General features: G+C 48.2%; 2 protein-coding genes across 9 annotated transcripts in view; one reads left to right on the forward strand and one right to left on the reverse strand.

The window, feature by feature from the left end:
- The window catches only part of CMTR1 (cap methyltransferase 1), a 28,467-nt gene extending 23,211 nt beyond the window's left edge, over positions 1 to 5,256 (forward strand). For 6 of the 7 annotated variants that reach the window (XM_030500264.1, XM_030500262.1, XM_030500261.1 and 3 more), the window contains 2 exons: positions 350 to 458; positions 2,220 to 5,256. In XM_030500264.1, coding sequence (XP_030356124.1) covers positions 350 to 458; positions 2,220 to 2,352 — 242 coding nt within the window. In that variant the 3' untranslated portion in view covers positions 2,353 to 5,256. Of the gene's footprint in view, positions 1 to 323; positions 459 to 2,219 lie in introns of those variants that run through there. The other variant, XM_030500266.1, reaches the window with a different exon arrangement.
- Positions 5,257 to 5,686: 430 nt separating this feature from the next.
- On the reverse strand, positions 5,687 to 18,193 carry CCDC167 (coiled-coil domain containing 167). 2 transcript variants are annotated; one of them, XM_030500271.1, is made up of 4 exons: positions 18,116 to 18,193; positions 11,208 to 11,302; positions 8,807 to 8,859; positions 5,687 to 6,555 (listed from the first exon to the last, which is right to left on the reverse strand). In XM_030500271.1, the coding sequence occupies exons 1-4, from the start codon at positions 18,152 to 18,154 to the stop codon at positions 6,452 to 6,454; spliced, it is 291 nt and encodes a 96-aa protein (XP_030356131.1). In that variant the 5' UTR covers positions 18,155 to 18,193; the 3' UTR covers positions 5,687 to 6,451. The 2 variants fall into 2 exon arrangements, with proteins under 2 accessions (XP_030356131.1, XP_030356130.1); XM_030500270.1 differs by lacking the exon at positions 18,116 to 18,193 and having other exon boundaries at positions 11,208 to 17,118.
- Between the last annotated feature and the right edge of the window lie 1,333 nt (positions 18,194 to 19,526).

Genomic DNA, 19,526 nt, shown 5'->3' on the forward strand with positions numbered 1-19,526 from the left:
TTTGTGGGTAATTTCATTTCTTTACATGACTGATTACTTTCTTTTTTAATGCCATCATAATTTTTCGTCAAGAAGATATTTTCCAGAGTAGTACTACATGGAAATATCCTCCTTGGAATGTCAACTTTACATGCAGGGAGAAGGGAGTTTTCTTAGTGAATAGAGAACAGCTTGGAAAGCAAGTCTTCTTGGGGAAGGAAGGAGAAGGGAGTAAGAGAAGAATCACAATTATTCTTAGAGTTTCCTCCTCTGTGCTTGCACTGTGTGTTTACTGATATTGTGCTTTCCACCACCACCCCCCTCACCCCTCTTTCCATTTTCTGTCTGATCCCTGTCACTCTTCTGCAAGATCCCTGGACAATGGCATACAGCAAAAACTCCAAGAAGAAATTCTTCTTCAACAAGATAACCAAGAACACAACATACAACCTCCCTTCGGAATCCATCGCACCCTTTCAGTGAGTACAAGCCAGAGCTGAGGCTATGGAAGGACAGATGCGTGCGTGTGTCTGGATATTCGGGAGGTCTGCTCTGTTCTTGCAGTCATTTGCAGTGCAGGCGCAGCTTGGTCACCAGCAGAGTGTGCTGCAGGAGCTGGCACCTGCTCAGACTCTTAAAAGATTCCTGATCTGGATTCGTGGGGTTTGCAATTAGTTGCTATGAATAACACACATCTCAACTTTGTTCCCCTGTCTGCAGCAGAGTGTGAGTAACTGAACCTCCCTGCACACAGGGAAATGGAAATTGAGCCCAGTAACTGTAATTTGCTGCATCCCCGTATTTTAAGATGCTTGGCTGGAAGTTGAGAACATAAGAGCAAATCCCAGTTCATTTAGCCCAGGCTGTGGAATAAGCTGTAGGCAGCTGGGAACTGTTTAAAGAGAGAGTGGGAGAGAAAAGCAGCAGCTCCTTGGGAAAGGATGGAGTGGCTTGTCACTGGACAGCCATTAACACTGTGGCTGCTGAACCCCATCTGTATCTGTTGAGTACTAGGCTAAGGCCATGTCTTAAGTACAGCGAATTCTGAGTCTGCGATACCTCAGGGCTCTTGGGTGGAGATGTTCTGCACCCCTCGTGCTCAGGTGGTCTCAAGAGATGCCCTCTACCACCAGTGCCCAGGACTGTGCCTCTGAGCTTGATAGCAAACAGGGTTCCTGATGTTCTCACTTTGAATCTCCTTACCTACCCCACAGCAGTGCTCTTAAGAATCCTTAAGCTTTCCTTAACCAGCTTAATGGAAGAGTGGGCTTAAAAAGCAGAGGCACAGGATGCTTTTTCCATCCACTTGTCAGGATGGGCTTGGTGTTCTGCCTGTGTACTCTGAAATAGGTCAGCTTGAACGGCTGAGCAGGTGGAGGGACTGCTTGTGTGGGACTCTGGAAAGGATGGGTGGTGTTGTGGTTAGTGAGTACTAATGTGTCTATAATTAGCCACTGACATGTGCTTTTGTCGCTGTGCTAGTACTGCTTTGTTAGAACAGTGGCACTAAATAAGCTATGAATATTAAGTGTCAGTAATTGTACAAAACTAAAGGCTGCTCTGTTGTCAGTAATTAGCAGCTCTGTTTTCATTATGGCTGGGACTGTGCTGATGCAGTGAGGGAGGGATGTGTGTGACCGACGGATGGTGTGAGAGATGGCGTTGTAGGACCAGAACTGTCAGCAGCCAAGTGGAGCTGGTTATTTCACACGAAGGGAAGAAGGGGATGATCCTAGCTGGTTTTGTGCAGTGTGAAGTGCTGTTCGTTTGCAAAGCTCCATAGGACAGCTATTAGTGATTCTACAAGGTTTGTGGTGAGCGATTAGATTGCTGCTGCTGGCAGACTTTCTGAATTCTTCATTAAAGCCTCTCCATTGCCTGCAATGGCAGTTTCATCCTCTCAAAAACTTGGGGGGGGGGGGGGGCGGAGAAAGGAGGAAGGTTTTTCCCTAATGACAAGTCTCCTTCCAGCAAATACTGAACTAAATCTTGACTGAAGCTAGAATTAATATGTTTGTTTCCATGGAAATCTCTTAGTCTTGGCAGTTGCCTTAAGGGCTATAGAGTTTGTAAGGTGAATGAATGCACTGGTCTTTTTCTAAGGCAACCTTTAGGCAGAATATCTCTGCGTGGCTCCCATTGCAAGGGCAGCTTTCTCTGTAGTGCACTCTGTGGCCAGGATGCAGTGTTTACCCTCCCCTCCCCTGCCAAACTAATGTTGCTCTCCTCTCTGCCCACAGTGTCTGCCATTACAGCCGCCTCTTCTGGGAGTGGGGAGAAGGTGTCAAAGTGCACGACTCTCAGAAAAGGCAAGATCCAGAGAAGCTATCCAAGGAGGATGTCCTGTCTTTCATCCAAGCGCACTTCCCCTAACTCTGCTCTCTTGAGGGGTGCAGGGCGGGCTGAGCCCAGCTTTGATTCTTCAGGGACTGATGAGACTGGGGATGCTCCACAACTTCTATCCTGGTCTTCTCCAGAGCTGTTTTCCTGGAGGTGATCAAACCAGGGGATTGTATGCAGAAGGCACAGGACGAGGCTCTACCCTGGCAGTGTATACGAGTATGGCCCAGGTAGCGCCTGCTGCTGGAGTACCCATGGTGACTCCTGGCGCCATGGCCAGACACCCTTTGTCCTGACCTACTGCATGCATGAGGCCAGGGGCCTGGCAGCTTTGCTCCTGTGCAAACATTCAGTGAGGTTTGCGGAGCTCTCTGTGTGTGCCAGAACTCTCCAGGCTCATGCTTCCCTGGCAGCGTGGGAAGGAGCAGAGATGTCTTGGAGGCAGAGCTGGGCAACAGCACACTGAAGCAGCCCTGCATCGTTCCTGGCAGCTGTCTGTCTCCTTGGCCTGTCAAAGGCCTAGGCTACCCAGCGGAGCGTGTTAACTCATTGGGGAATGCTGGCTTTGGGACACAAGTATGTATTCTTGCTGGTGTCTCCAACATTTCTGCTTATCAAGGCACTTGGCTGCCCACTGGCAATGCCTATGTGATGGTATCCTGTTGGACAAAGGCCAGTGGAGGTGATGAGTGGACTCCCTGGCACAGATTTGATGTGCTCCGTACCAAGGCTTTCTCAGACCTCTAGAAGCTGCTGTGACAAGGATTTCCCCTCTCCAGGACAGTGACTGATCCTGAGCCAGCAGCCTGGGGTTAATTTGTGAACGTGTCTATGCCTCATGGTACTTCTGAGACCAAGGTGCTTTGGTTCTTGGTACTCGACACTATTACCCATATCTTCAGGGACGAAAGTGGATGCAGGAAGACGACAAAGGAAGGTTGGGATGCTGGAGGTCTTTAGGGGAAGTGATGGGAATGTCTGACTTAGTTAAAACCCCCCAGGGCTTCAGTGAAAAGAGATCTCGATTTCAACCATGTTGGTCAATCAGAAGAAATGCTGTCCCCTGACTGTGCACACTGAAGGGTTACCAGACTTCCCTTTTTAAATGTCAAAGTGGGCTTTGAAACCTTCCGTGTCTCATTTGGCCCTGGAACTGCATCTGGGGTGAAGACACAGAGCTGTGAAACTCTCAGCATGGTATTTGGGTGTCAAGAGAGTGCTCCACGTGCACTTCAGAGCTGGATTCAAAGTTGTCTTCTGTTGCATGTTTTACCTTCACTTCTGGCTTCCATGGCACTGTTGCCACGTCTTCCACGTAAATCAGAAGATAACACAGTTGACTGCTTTTGACCAACCAGCAGAATTACCCTCCCTACCCCCTTTTGGTTGTTTTTTGTTCTTGGCTTGTTTTTAAACACAGATTGACAGTAGGGAGGAAACTGATTTAGGGGTTGAACTGTGCCTTAAAGAAAGCTATAGTTCTCCTAGAGTCTATAGCAGTTGTTTAGATTCTTGTTTCTTTCTCTCCACACCCATATGTATAATTTGAACAAGCTTTATGTAACTAGACATGGAAGTTTTCACTTGTAGGTCCATAGGTGCCCTGCACGCCACCCAGAGAAGCCAGCACAAGGAGGGTATGTTGTAGAAGTCCTACCTCCACCCTCTAAGGCTCAGCATCATGTGTTAGAGGTTTTGTACTCCGTTCTCAGCACACAATTCCTACTTCCTTCCTTGTTCTCCTACAAGTAGGCTGTGCTCTCTCTTGGAGCACTTCCATGTCTTCCCAAGCAAATTGTCTCCATATAACCATGTATTAATTCTCTACTGTTTAGTATAAATGAAATTAACATCTGCAACTCCTAGCACCAGAGAAAATGAGCTGCAGGTTTGATCACTGCGGAACCGCACCCCTGGCTGAAGGAGCAGCACAGAAGTTGGCATGGCCTGTTAGTCCATGGAAGCTGGAGGAGGCAAAGCTCGGGAGGTCAGCTTACAAAGAGGTAGCCCTGAATCTGTGCAGGGGACCTGTGCTAGTTCTTCTCAAGCTCTGGCCAAAGTGAAACAGGTCAGAGCTCTTTTCACAGTGGTGATTACTAGTGCCCAGACACAGGCCTACCAAAGCAGCTGAGGGACTCCGTGCTGTTAATGCATCCTCTTGGTGGCCTGTAGAGACCCCTCTGCTCCTGAGTGTTGGTAAAACATGTATGAAAGAAATGGTGGCCCCTACCCCCAAAGAACAAGAGTTCTGTCACAGGCAGTTTTGTTTTGGCAAAGGCAAGGCACTTCCATGAGGGATGCGGAAGAACCTGTCCCAGTGGGCAGTAAGGAAGCGCCAGCTGTGTGGTTTCTAGGCCTGTGTTCAGTTGGCTTTTTAAACCAACTAGTAATTTGAGTTTGGGAGTTTGGACACTTCCAACTGCCTTGAGACTGTTCCAATGCCAGCAAAGCATGCTGCTCCTTCTGCCAGGCTCCTTTGCCAAGTGTTGTGTCCTCCGCTCAGGGCTTTGGTCTCCTGTGGGCTGGCAGACAGGAAGGTGACCAGGAAGTACATCAGGGTGAGTGTAGGCCTCTGAGGATACAAAAAACCCCGGTTAGCCTGAAGGCCAGCTCTTAGGAACAAATACTTTATGTACTGAGCTGCCTCCAGCTCCTCCTGATTTGAATTTGCTTTTATTTTTAGTTTTATTTTTGATGCACTGAACTGTGATTCTGAATCCCCCTTCAAGAAGGCAAGCATGAGCCACCATGCTCCTTGCTTCCCTGCTGCAGGGTAAATACACAGGGATTATGTTGAGAAGGGGAGGTGAGGAAGGTCTTGCTGAAGGGAATGTTAATGTACATTAATTGCACAATGTATTGTTATTAGGCTGTGTATCATTTTGTGTTGACTCCCGCTTTCATTGTCTCTATTACCAATACAGCCCTTTTAGTTCACAACAGTGCTTGGTCACTTTGCTTCCCACACAATTCTGTCAGGCAGGGTGTTAGTGCGGAGACAGAAATGCCTTGCACTGTTGAATTTTCAAGGCAGTTCCCTTTTAATGGCTTTCCTGACATGTCAGAGCACACTGAGGGCTACCTAATGTATCTTGCTTCCCCAGAGAGCAGACTACAGGCGTCAGTCCCCAGCACTCCTATGCAGCATACGAGGCTGCTTTTCCACTCCAAGCAAACGCTTGAGTAGATTCCAGGCCATAACAGACCAATAACCCACTGCTGAGATCTTGCTGACCAGGTATGTTAAGTGCCTAACTCAGTCTGGGCTTACTATGGTGCAGTGGGTGCCAGCAGGGAGAATGCGGGATAAGAACAAAGCAGTGGCTGAGAGATGTTACAAAACAGGAAAAAAGGGAAACCAGGAAGCTACAAAGTGAAATTATTTTATTTAAAGCCCTTGCAGAGGCACTTCCATCCCTGGGAGTTGATAGTAAATTCTCTTCTTCAAGTGTTGATTCTCAGAGGCACAGAACAGCTACCAAGCTGTGATGCACTGGAGAGGTAGGTACATCTTCTCAAAACCCAAGTACCCACATCTCAAGCTGGATGCTACCTGCTTGCAGAGAGATACCTCCCTCCCATCTGTTTTTGTGGAGGTAGGATTCCTCTGGTCCTGCAAGTCAGTGTGGAGGAGGTATCATGCTTATTTAGATCAGCTCTGGAAACATGGTGGAGTCTTTTGGTCACAATACCAAAGTTACCCTTTGATTCAAAGAGTTTGGTGTCCCTTCAGCTTATGGCTGAGTCACAGGAACCAAGGCGGCATGTGTTCTGACTGGGCTGGGCAGAGAGCACTTGTCTGAAGCCACAGAGGTCCTCTTCAAAAGGGAAAATGTGTTGCCTTCCTGCATCAGGCTGGATGGTCTTCACTGCGGTTTGAGTAAGATAGCACCACCTTCAGCTCTGCTTGACCCAGTTTCCAGCCACAAGTGTGCTGTGATTTCTGGTTTGTCTCCTGTCCCCCTCAAAACTGTCAGAGAAAAAGCTTCCCTGTGACGAGGCTTGGAGAGGATGAACAAGAGCAGCAATCTGAAATGCTGATCCTTACCCTTGGGGGAGGCACAGTGGCGACAGAAGGAAGAGCTCCTTGTGGGAGAGTCATTTGGTCAGCAGGGAGAATTCTTGAGTGCAATCACATCGTCCAGCAGGCATAAATAAGAGCAATCAGCAGCCCCACAGCCACAGCAAGGGCAGCGTTCTTGCGATTCTCCTTACGAAGCACGTTCAGTTCTTTCTCTGGGAACCAAACAAAAGCCTTGCCTGTGAGTGTTCTCCGTGTTGCATCTGCATCTCCTTTCAAAACTGTCTTAAAAGCACAATGCTACTTTGGCCATGGGCAACTCTTTTGGGATCAGTATGCAAAGCTGCCAATTAAGAGATGTGCTGAACAGGAAGGGAACTAGCAGGAACCCTTTCATTTGCTCTTATCCTGTCAACCTCAGTAGCTGTACTTGGGAATACTTCAGTGCCAGATCAGCTCCTGTCTGCAAATGACCTTGTTCTAGGAGCCTACTAAGGACAGAATGGGTCATTAGAATAATTGCTTGTTCCCTAAGAGAATGTGAAAGACAGAGTAGAGCGCTATTTCTACTGTCTTTTAGATGTAACAGCCTGGTACCTTTTCCTAGTGGTTAAATTTATTTAAATACACTGTAGCTGGGTTTCCTTTCGCCCCAGAAGCATTGAACAGGTCTGAGCCTGGACACTCCCTGGGGGCTGCAGCTTTCCCTGGCCGTGGTTTACAAAAGGAGAAACACAGTTGTGAAGAGGACAGAAGTGGCTACCAAAAGTACAGCATTCTACTGATACCCACTTGTTCCATTTGCTTTCCCAAAGGTCAGAACCTGATTCTTGCTATTTCTGTTCCACAAGACTTTGCTGGGTGGTGGAGGCAAGAAGTGAGGTCTATAGCATTACACAGTGCATGGCCAAACAGCAGTAACTATTTTGCGGGGCAAGGTTGGATGCAGACTGACTCCAGACTGCTTTTGCTGCTGCAGGGACTACATGGATTACTGCCTCTATGCTTTATGCTAGCAGACTCCAGCAGGAATACCCTGGTGCTGCAGGTTCCCATACTGGTGCTAGCATCAAAAGAGGCTTTTAGCTGTTTTTTCTGCCCCTGTCCTTCCCACAGCACAAGCCGTCTCATGCAGCCACAAACTGCTTGAACCTGTAAGGCCACAGAGGGAGGTGGGAGGGCCAAGCAGTCACATAGCCCCAGGCAGCTTAAACAGAGGAAGCAATGCTGTTGGCAGCAACTGCTTTTTGTAGCCTCAGGTGTGTCAGCTGGGTAAGCAGAGATTTAATCAGAGGGCACAGCAGTGATCTAAACAGATGGTGTGCACATGCACTGCCTGTTCTGTTCCAGGAGGAGCAGCCATCACCATTAGGTGAGGCTGTTGCTGCTGCCCGAGCAACCTGCCACATTGCTCTGTTGATGTGCGTAGTGGTGACGGCTGACTGGTAAAAGGGTGGCAGGGATGTGCAGGGTCTTCTGCCATCTCCAGTGGTAGGTACTTAGGGAACAGCTTTGCATCTGTGTAAAATAACTGTTAGTCAAAGAATCATACAATAGTTAGGGTTGGAAAGGACCTTAAGATCATCTGGTTCCAACCCCCCTGCCATGGGCAGGGACACCCCACACTAGACCATGTCACTCAAGACTCCATCCAACCCGGCCTTGAACACTGCCAGGGATGGATCTTCCAGAAACAGCCCTTTGACAGGAGTTAAAATTACAAATTTGCTAACCATAGGCCAGTTTTCAACTTTCCAGGCCTAAAAGGACACTTATGCTTCCTTCCCCTGGGTGAGCTCTGGTGCTTGCACTGCTGCAGAGTACTGTCAAGCAGTTAACACCCTGATAACACCAGCAGCCTGAAGACATTCACAGCAGCATGCCTAGTGGAATGGAAGTGTGTCAAACCTGCAGTAGCTCCGAGAGACTCTCGTTTTAACTCTGTCTACAGCAGCACTTGCAGCAAGGAAAGACCCTGGCTCCCTGGAATTGGAGGCAGCACCTCAGTGTGAATCCCTCTGCTTGTGTGCTGAATGGCTCCAGAAACTGATGCAGTCCACCCAAGGAGGGTAGACTTTGCTACATTCCAGAGAGCACTTGCCAGCTTGCTTAGTAACCCTCCATGAAAAAAGAGGGGAATAGAGGGAGTATGTTAAAAGCCACTTAAGTCAGTCTGTTGGCTAAGATTATCTAAAGACTGCTAACTTGGGGTAAGTGAAAGGGACATCGTTCCATCCCCTCATTAGCTGATGCTGTTTTTTCCTTCCTCTCTGATAGCACAGCTCAAGCAGGAAGGATCCAGACTCCTATTATAATATGCTGACTAAATTTCCCTCAGTCTAGCTCTCTTTGGTTGAACCTAAATTCAAAGGCAGAAGTCAGAGGTGGCAGGAGCTGGAAGATGAAGCTAAGCTGCAGCACTGATCCCATCCAGCCCAGAGGGACCATTTTTAATGAAGCTCTTACCATAGTTGTCAGCTTTGGTCATTAGTAAGTTTCTCTCTCTCTCCAGTGACTTTCTGTAATGAGAAAAGGAGTTCATTACCCACAAGGCACAACACAGTCTATTTCTTTGCCTACATGATGGAAAAGAGACTGTCCCACTGCCAGGGATATTTGCTCACAGAATGAACCCCTCACCCTTCACCATGGAGGGGTGACAGTTTAGAACCCCCCGAGCTATGCAAGAGAGACACCAGTTTCAGCTTATTTTCTCCTTCCCACAAACTGCTTCCTATATCTCCTTTCAGGACAGTGTCAGTGTATGCAAGCAGGCTAGAAAGGGGGCTCTGTGTGTCTCAGAGAGCTCCTTACTCTGTTCCCCCAGGTGGGGCAGGAAGTGCTGCCACAGCTATGGGACGGGGCAGGGTCCTTACATGCTCTCTGTAGGATTCTGCCCCTCCAACATGTCTGGAATGCTACTTCTTACTGATTGAAGCTGGTCTCCCTTTATCAGAGCTATCCCATTTACACAAATTGGTCAACTCAAGGCAACAAGCTGAACCCAAGCGCAGTAACAACCAGTTAAACAACCTGTTATTAAACAGAAGACTCCGGATAACAACAGTAAAGACTAAGTCAGGCCAACCCAGCCCTTGTCTTAAACTGCACAAGATAATTAATTAATATACAGTTTAAAATCTAAATACAAAAACAAACTGCCTGAAAGCAGCTGCATTTCCACTACAGTGGAATGCAGTGAGGACGCAGTCAGTCAGACTCTGTGCATATAAATAAACACGCTCTAACAAATCACCTCCTGGTTCAGAGCAGACAAAGCAGTAAGTGTAACAGAGCTTGTTGTTCCCCTTGGGGCAGAGCAAGAACCTGTAAGAGGAAAGAGATCCAAATCTATGTGTACAGCTAGTTAAGTAAGGGATGGCAAGACAGCAAGCTATGCTGGAGCAGCAGGAGAGGAAAGGGCTCTCAAGGCACCTGGGGAAAGGCAGCATGGAGTGCAGCCAGGAACAAGTGAGAAGGCAGATTTACCAACATGACTGAGCTGCTACTTAGGAAGTTGCCTTGTGAAGAGAGTCAAGGGAAGAGGCTTTGGGAATGAGACGTGAAGAAACCATGACAACTGAACTTCAAAATGGGAAAGCAGAGCTCTCCTTGTATGCTACTCACTTAATCAATTTTGATCATGGTACTTTTCTCCAGGGTTTTTTTAATGGTCTGGATTAGGGCAACAGAATTTCTGTTTCCATCTCCATACAAGGTGCAAAATCCATAAAGGGCCCAGGAATCCCTATTCCTAATTCTTTGCTCGAGGCCCTGTATTTCAGAGAGAAATCAGACATGTATCTTCCATCCTGTCAAGTTCCCACAACTGTAGGTTTGGTTGCTGGCCACCTAAGAACCAGATAAAGAATACACACGGTAAACGTAAGAAGAATTTAGGCCTAAGAAAGAACTGTTGAGATGAAGAGCTAGAAACGAGAGACAGGACCCTGCACAAATATGGATGGGGATATAAAACCCCAGTAAAGGGCAGCAGGGTGAGAAAGAGAGTGGAAAGGAGGAACAAAGAAGTTAAGCTGAGGCTGATAAGTACTGGTGTGTGGAGATGTCACCACTGCTGGGATCATTTCTAACTGGGTTCTGTAGGACAGTCCTGTAGAGCAAACACCAGGACCAACAGGACAGCTCCCTGGGCCTACGATTGAATTTCCAGCCTTTTTTTTGCTAGGAGCAGAGCAGTAGGATGCTGGTGACTGGAAGAATGTCCTCGAGCAGAGAGATTTGAGAATGAGGTGGGAGATTTAGGATCTCTTGCTTCACAGTCTAGAGAAATAGCAGATTCTGCCTCTGTCTGCTACAAATCCAGGCCAAAGTTCTTGCTTGAGTCCCAGCTCTAGAAGCCTACAGTTGCCTTTTCTATGTCAGTGACAGATTTCAGGAGAACTGTCCCTCTTCCCTTTCCCAAGGAAAGCAAGTGTGTCAACGTACCCATACATCCTGACACATCTGCAACACAGGCCCAGACAGAGCAATTTCCCTCAGTCTGGTTTGGCCCTCAATATTAGTTGCTGCACATCTCCCCCACACAGGCAACAGCATACAATTAGCTGTTTCCTAGCAGGCCAGTAGCCAGCTCTGCAAATGAACTGGCAAGTTTTGGGTGCTGCTTAGCTGGTTGTGGTGCAGGTTGGAGTCAGGCTGTTGGTAAGATAAAGCTCGCTCCGTAACTCACTAAACTTCTCACCTTGGCAAGTTCCCCAAGTAAGCTCCAAGCTGGGGCAAGAGGGTCTTGTCATGGGGAAGCACACATTCCCACCCCTTCAAGAGCCCTTGCTCAGTACTACAGCAGGATGACACTGAGCTGAAGTGCACAGCCACAGCTGTGAAAGGAGATAGTCACCAATACCTTCCTTCAGGGCTGAGCTGCTCCCTGCGCAGTTTAAGATCCACCTCCTCCACACTCTGTCTGCAACGTGCCAGCTTCTCCTCCAGCCCATCGATCTGTAAAACACCACACCAGTCCCCATCATCTCCTCTCCCAGCTAACATGGATCCATGCCACTCAGATGGGAAGGGTGGCAGCTCGACCGCTCCACCTCCTTCCTCCCCAAATCAAGGGAGGAACCGCCTCAGCCATGTGTAAAGATCACAGCACACAAAGCCCACTGCCTCTCAGATCAGCCTTTATTATACCCCAGGCTACTGTGACACTGTAATCCCAGCCAGCAAAGCCATCTCTAACACTCCCACTTGTGTGGCCAGCAGCTGCCCACCACCTTTTTGCTAAGGTCTGATCCTGCTCCAGCCTGTTCTAGTTTCTTTACATCTGGCTCCACAAAGAAAGACGGGATCTAAAGCATCTTAATGGAATTAGAAGAGGATAAAATGAGAGGAACCGCCTTGGCCAAAGCCTGAGGCACAAGGTTTTGATATAGTGCTGTGAATGGATACAGAAGTTCACAGGACATGACTACAAAACAACCTCAGCTGGCTGGCTGGGTGAAGAGGGAACAAAGAGGAAACACTGACACCTACCAACTACTTGTACAACAGCAACGGCAGTCTGCACAGCATGCTCGAGAGAGCATTCCCCACCAGCACCTTTGACCTGCACCAAATTTGGCAGCAACATGTTCCCATGCAGAAAAACACTGGTCATCTCCTTGTGTCTCCTTGTCAGGTTTCCTAACAGCCACCCTGCCCCTGTGTCTTCCTGTGGACGGAAGTAACTGTGGATAAATGAGAGGACTGATCCACTTGTGTGCAAATGGATTGCCCAAGAGGGAATTAGACCACGGACAATAGTTCTCCAGGGAATCATTCCTCTCTTCTGCCTAGCAACCAGAGAGTAGACATCTTTAGGAAAAACTTTAGTCTTTCAGGCTTGCTTCCAGCAGGGGAACAGTGGGACTGATCAGGTAATATGAACACAACATCCTAGCCTGAAAGAAAATGGCCTCGGTGCCATGAGGTGGCATGACCTCTCTTTTTAGCTACTTAGCACAACACTCCTGCTGTGTCTGGTTCTCCAAGCAAGGCTAAGGCCAGCTGGTGGCTGGCAGCATGGGCTCTCTGTAGTGGGAGCCATCATTCATGAGAGCTAAGAGGCAGCACAGTCCTGGGTAAAGGACTGAGGTGAATGACACACCAGCTGCCTGGACATCAGCCTCAGAGGTGGCCCAGGGCACAAACACTCCCACAAACAGTGATATGGGAAATAACATTAAAGGTAGTGATCCCTAATTATTGCTGCTTTGGAGATCAGCTCTGTCTCGAGCTCATTAGCAATCTCACACCTTCGGCTCAGGAGAGGCAGGCAAGTGTTATAAATAAGCAAGATGGGAGAAGAGGCTTGATGTAAAGGGGAGACAACAAAGCAGACTGCAAAAAGCAGTTTATCCAGGCAGCTGAAGAGTCTCACTGCAAGGAGCACAGTATTGCTGGGGAGGGGCCACATGTAACCAGGCTCAAATTAATCTTTGCATCTTACCAGACAGAAATTTCAGAGTCCTTTGTTATTAGGCAACTCTGCCCGGGCTGTTGAAATGCCATCAGCACAGCTTCCCCTGAGCTCAGAGCACCAAGGCACATCACCTTATCCCAGAGCACACACAATGGTGCTTTCGTTTGCTTGGATGGGGACACAGTTTTGAAGCATGTTAGCTGAAAATGCATTCAGTCAAGACAGATAGTTGTCCTTCTCCATATCCAGATGTGCTAGTTAAGAATGTTAATGCCAGCTGCTCATCACTATCTCTCATCCACTACAGCTTAGTGAGCAAGACGCATTGCCCCAGTCTGCTTCAGGGCCAACCTAGAGCTTCACCCAAGTCAGCTCTAACCATGCTTATCAGCAAGTTGATTTACTGGCAGAGTGCAGGGGAGGTGGGGTGTCCATCCACTCCAATTTGAGAATAACCACCTCCCTCGCCAGTTCCTACCATTTGCAAATGACTCTGCTCCCTTATCTGCTGGAAACCCTCACAAAGAGACACAGGAACAGGTAATTCAGCATGTGTTACCTGGCTGTTCCTTAGCCAGCAAATTTCTCACAATGCACCATGCCTTCTCTGGAAACATGTTTAAAAATCATGTTAAATAATACAATTTAATGAGAGCTTTGGCTGCCAACGCCACCACTAAATTACCTGTGTCACAGCACATTCTACCCTCTCCTCCAGAACCGCTGCTCCTTCTCAGTTTGCCGTTGCTCTCACCAGTACATTCTCTGCCCGTCATTTCGTAAGACATAACAAGAAGATATTCACCTACTTTCTGCTGACTAAAAATCTCCAGATTCCACATAATACTTTAAAACTTTCCACTGGTTCTACTGCTCTTAAATCAAACCTAAAGTTTGGGTTCCCTGATGGAGAGCAATAATTTTGTTAATAAACCACATGTCCCAGAACTGCACCATCAGCTTTGCTGAGCTGGGGGCACAAGGGACAGAAAATAATAATAAAAAAGAAAAGCACAGCTGAAGGAACAAATACTCATTTCCTCCAGAATCTATTTTCTTTCTTCAGGCTAGTCTGGGACATTAGGGGTTGTAAGGAAGGCAAAAAGTGAGGAGCCCCACATGTTATCCATTCACTGTGCCTCAGTTTCCCTACTTATAAACTAGGACAATACTATCTGCCTTCTGGAAGTGGCTCATTTACAAAAGGAGCCTCAGACACCAACCAACTATGGGCAGAGCGCTACCTTGCTATGTCAGTGCCACTGCCTCACCCAGGATCTGTTCCTGAAGCTAGGAGTCTCTCAGCAGCTCAGCCATGTAAGAAATTCTTCACTGTAGGGCAAAGGAAAGAGAAAATAAGCACAGGGAGGAATCACAGTAATGCCTGGGAGTTACTGATTACTCACTGGGCTGATGAGCAAACTCCCAGGAGGGCCATAGCCTGAAAAGCTGCAGCACAAGAAAATCTGCAGAGCTTTGGCATAATGCCCTGCAGCAGCTCTCCAGGAGAGCAATCCCAGAAGCAGGTGCTTACCTGAGCTCATTGTGGATGGAAAGCTTTCCCTCCTACTAACTACGGTTAGTTGGGGTATGTACCTAGGCCTACTGGAAGCCTGCATGAAAACAAAGTGCCAAGCTCCCTTAGCTGTACTATCACTGCACTTCACACTGGCTTACCTTTTTAGTGGCAACCTCAGCACAGTGGCTTATAAATTGCAAATATGAACCCTTGCTCCTTCCAGCTCTCCTCTCCATGAAGAGGATCCTCTGGTATAGAGCTGAAGGGCAGCATGCAGAAAGCTCACATAACAAGCCCTCAGCTTCACATGGCCTGTAGCAGGGACACAGGACTTCACTCACAGTAACATCTTTAGGTAGTGTCAGTTAAAGGGGTAAATGAAATGGGTGCTTCACATTCAGGCAGCAGTGCGGGGCACAGAACTGCCCTTTGCTGCTCAAGAGCCACTCCACAAAGTCAAGTCCCAGCAGCTCTGGATGCACACAGGGGTCTAAGACCAGATGCCTCCCTTGCTTCTCAAGGTACAACAAGGCATTGAGCCATTTTTGCTGAATTCTGGCAATACTCACCCGCAATCTGGAGACCTTTTTAAACCAGAGAGACCTGAAGTGGATTCCAATCCAAACCGTCTTATGTGCTTATTACAAATCTCATTTATTGGGCCCATCTTGGGCAGGGAGCCCGAAATGGCTCACATTAAAGGCAGACACAAAGAGAGGAGAGAAAAAGCAGCAGCTTTGCTTACAGGGTTGAGCTGGATTCCTTTTAATACATTCCATAATGAATTAATAAAAGCTTTCTTTCCAGCAGAAAGGCTAAAAGTGCTTTTCAAGAACTGGCATCCACCCTCCACTTTTATGAGTTCCCTAATTAAGATCCTGGCGAAGAGCCATATCACACATACGTCGACATCCAACAGCATTAGGTAATGAGGTTTTCGTCTTCTGACCCTCATAAAACAGATCAAAGCAAAACTAAAGAAGTGGGGGCAAAGCAAAAAAACCCCTTCCCTGAGCAGCCTTCTCATGCCTTGTCACCTGCCAGCACACTTGAGCCATTCTTTTCACAGAAGAATTAATGGTTCCTGCATCCACAAATTCAGCTGGATAATTAAAATTAGTCCAGCAGAGATGAGTTTTGTTTGAATTCAAATGCTAACTTGCAGGTCATGGACACACTTCCATTTTCACCATGCTCTTGGAATCATTTTGCATGCTGCCAAATCATTTTGCAGATGCTGTGCCCACAGCATGCTTGGAAATATTTACCAGGCAAGCCACTACACACCAGAAAACGTCTAAGATAAATCCTGCAGATCAACCCTCTGTGCTGGTGAAGGAGAAAGGGCTGAATTCTACTGCCTACAGGCACTGCCTAAGCACAGGGTGTTCTCTTTGCAGCTAACAACCCCAATTTTCTGCTTCCATGATTTTTTTCAGTTGTTGTCTGAGCCACAAGCGTATTTTTAAGGGCTACAAAATCCTCTACCATGGAACAGCCACAGGTTGTGGGAAGAACCATCCCCTCCTGCTTGTTCTGAGCTTATTTCATGTGACAGCCCTAAGACTGTATTGACAGTGAATGGCCATTCTTTGCATAAAAATTACAAATAGCACGCAAAGGATACAGACCTATACTGGGCCCCCTTGCAGTCATGTTTTCAAGCTTAAAAAGACCTGGTATGCTTAGTTGTTTCTTGCATAGAGGTTTTCCAGACCTCTGATCATCCTTGCCACTCTCTTAAGCTCATTCCATTTTCACTATTTTGCTACAAACCGGACCAGTCTTCCCAGTTTCATTTTCCTGACAAGTCTCGTCATGAAAGTCCTGTGCAGCTCAGCACTGTCCACAAAGCTGCCTGTCGAAAGGCTACAGAGCTATATAAAAGGAAAAGTGGCAAGAGTTTAAACCATCACAACATTACGGAGACACATTTATATCAGTTTAAAGCAGGACATATCAATTACACCTGCAATTTGTAAGTGCAAGCTAATCTGATAAGTGTCCATACAGAAAATTGCATCCATTTAGCATCATGACTTCAGTTAAACAAGCATGACTCTGCCTAGATTAGGCCTTTCACAGCTAGCCATGCATCATGTCGTATTAGGACTCATTTGGAAAGTTTTCTTTACAATCATAACAGCTCAGAAAGTAATACTGAACCAAATAAATGTTTAAATTGCAAAATCAGTACCTTGGTTGTCACACATTCTGACACCTGAAAACCAGCCCTCACATCCTCTGCCTTAAAGGAATTATGTTTTCTTCCTCCCTAACTTCTATTCAGCACCTTTCTCACCACTGCAAGGGGGAAGGATTTTACCTTTTAGTAGTACATTTGCATTGAGAGGTTAAGTTTTCACCTATAGCACTCCGAAGAAGAACAGTTCTACAATCCTTTCAAAAGTAGCATGTTCTATCATGACTTCTAAAAAGTAAAAAAAAAAATCTAAAGCTACAAGTCTCCAAACACTTTTCAAGAATATTCTTTAGCAGCTAAAATCAGTCCCTTTTCACTCTGTGACCAGCAGGTCCCTGACAGGCTCACCCTTTTTACCACCTCTCTTTCTGTAAGGTAGACCCTACCATCTCAACTCTCCTTGTCTGTCACATCTCAAAAAAACCAACCAAAACCCCATTAATTCGACTCTCCCTGCTAGGCTCACTGAAGGGAAGCTCGGACAGTCAGCACATTCCCTTCTGGACTCCCTTTGGTGGTTATATTTGGGTTAGAGTGCCCAGAAATGTCTGTTTCTCCAACAAAACCCTAACAAGATGAAATAGACCAGAAAACTACCATAAACTGAACTCCCATTCATAACACAGAGGGACACTCACCTTTACATTACTGGCTGATGAAGCATATATATGACACACTTTAAGTCCTTTCCACCCTGGCTATCTTGGTCTGCTGCGCATATACTCAACTTGAGGACAGAGAGAGGTGACCAGTGAGATTCACTGGAGAATCCACTGGACCAGTGGATTCAAATGGCCCCATTTCAGCCATTTGTCAGGAAGTTCAAGCATTTGCTGAACGCAAAGTTGCTGCCTCCGAAGTATCCGCAAGCCACAGACTTAAACTATGGGCTCTCCACTGCCTCCTCCAAGTCAGCCTGGATAGCATTGTTCACTGCAGGAGCCGGAATGAAGCAAGCTTCAGAGAGACCTTAACTGACACGCCCCAGTTTGTGACTGCAAATAGAAAGTTTAAACAGAGCTCACCAGCAGCATTCCTGCCACCCAGGAGATGATGAAACACCCAACAATAAAAAGGCAGCTTTAGAAGGAAGGCATGCTCTTAAAAACCAGTCTCTTCCCCTTCTCCTGCTGTGATTTACAGACACCTCATATGCTGGTTTATCACTGGGTTCCTCAAAACCAGCTGCCTGTGCCCAGCACGGTGCTGACTTCCACCACCGCACACGCAGGCCGGGCTGTGCACAGATTTGCTAGCTAGGAGCAAGAGCTTGCCGCAGCGCCTCCATGGGCACACACACTGACTGCCTCTCCCTGCACTGGGAGGCTCACTGGGAGCAAGGTACCAAACACCATCGCTCGCCGTGGAGCAGAGGACGCGGCAGTGAGCTCCCCGCTCACGGGAGGGCTCAGCACAGCCTGCCCCGCCTCAGCCTCTTCCGCTACCATCGCACACTAAAATGGCGGCCGGGCCCGGCGCCAGCACAACGCAGGCTGGTTGGAGCCCCCTGAGCCCCGCGGTGCCCCAGCCCCCACCGACACCCTCCGCTCTGCAGGGGAACGTTGCCTTCACGGGTGGCAGCGGCCCCGCCTCGCCCCTGCCAAGCCCGGCCGCGCCGCCGCCCCTCACCTCCCGCGCCACGCTCTGCCCCTCTCGCCTCCTGCCCATGGTGTCGGGCCCGGCTCCGGCCGCCCATGCGCAGGCCGCCGCTCTGCGCCACCGCCCGAGCGCGGCCACGTCCGCGCGGTTGCCGCCATCTTGGTGAGGGGTGCGCTGTCGGGCGGGCGCCATCTTGGGGAGGGCGGTTCTGCCCGGCCCCTGCAGCGGGACCGCGCGGCGGCGGCGGCTCTGGGCGTATGGGCCTGTTTTGTCGTGATTGGAAGCTGGTCGCGGCAGACAGACCTGTCCTGCTGCTTTGTGCCGGCGCTGCTCCCAGCCAGCTCTGCCTGCTCCAGCAGCGGCGGCAGAGAAGGCAGGGAAGCTGATGTGGGACCTCTCGGATGTGTCTCATCCTGCTTCTCCACCCCTCAGAGACCCCTGCTCCCTCGGGATGGGGGTCTCCAGTGTGCTGTATGGCCAGGCACCCCCTCTGGGCTTGTCAGAAGGCAAATCCGGGCTGGGAGAGGGGGTGGCTGCTCTATTTTGCCAAGTAACAAGGGATAAGACAAGAAGTAATGGCCTCAAGCTGTGCCAGGGGAGGTTTAGACTGGATATTAGGAGAAATTTCTTCACCGAAAGGGTGGTCAGGGATTGGAACAGGCTGCCCAGGGCACTGGTGGAATCACCATCCCTAGAAGTGTTCAAAAATCATGTAGATGAGGCCCTCAGTGACATGGTTTAGTGGTGGCCTTGGCAGTCCTGCAGTAGTGGTTGGACTTGATTTTAAAGATTTTTTTCCAAAATAAACGATTCTATGATTCTAAAATGAGTTGTTTTTTCCCCAAAGGGAGCCAGCTTGGTCCTGCTTCAAGCTCCTGTGCTGCTCAGGCCACTCCAGCCCAGCTCGTGTATTGGTGGGGGTCAGGGCTTAGCTGGGAGGAAGGCACTATCTGAGAAAAACAAGGCACCACCAGGACCGCTGCTTTGCTGAGTGTTACAGTCACTGAGAACTTCAGGTTGTCCTTGGGGCTTCCATCCCAAATGCTAGCTTTATGCTAAAGCAGCTACAGGAGAAGCCAGTGGTTTGATCTACCAGGAGACAGCGCTTTGTGCACACCAGCCAGTTTATTGCAAGATGCTAATCGCAGTGTTACATATGCATGGCAGCTTTTCTCCTGACCCAGGAAAGCTTTTTATGAAACACTGCTATCTTGTATTTAAAAAAAAAAAAAAAATAAAGCAAGAAACACCGCAGAAATGCATCTGTCTTCAGGGTAGGACATGACTGCTACATGACAGGAAACAGCAGAGCTATTTGCTGACCAAAAAAATGGAAGGCTGGGCAGCAGCAGCATTTATTAGAGACGCAGACTGAATTTCATTTTGGCTAAATACTCTTCTGCTGACTGAAATTTTGCTAGAGTGGCAGGACTGCAGATGC

The sequence above is a fragment of the Strigops habroptila genome, chromosome 10, assembly GCF_004027225.2.
Source record: "Strigops habroptila isolate Jane chromosome 10, bStrHab1.2.pri, whole genome shotgun sequence".
Taxonomy (NCBI): domain Eukaryota; kingdom Metazoa; phylum Chordata; class Aves; order Psittaciformes; family Psittacidae; genus Strigops; species Strigops habroptila.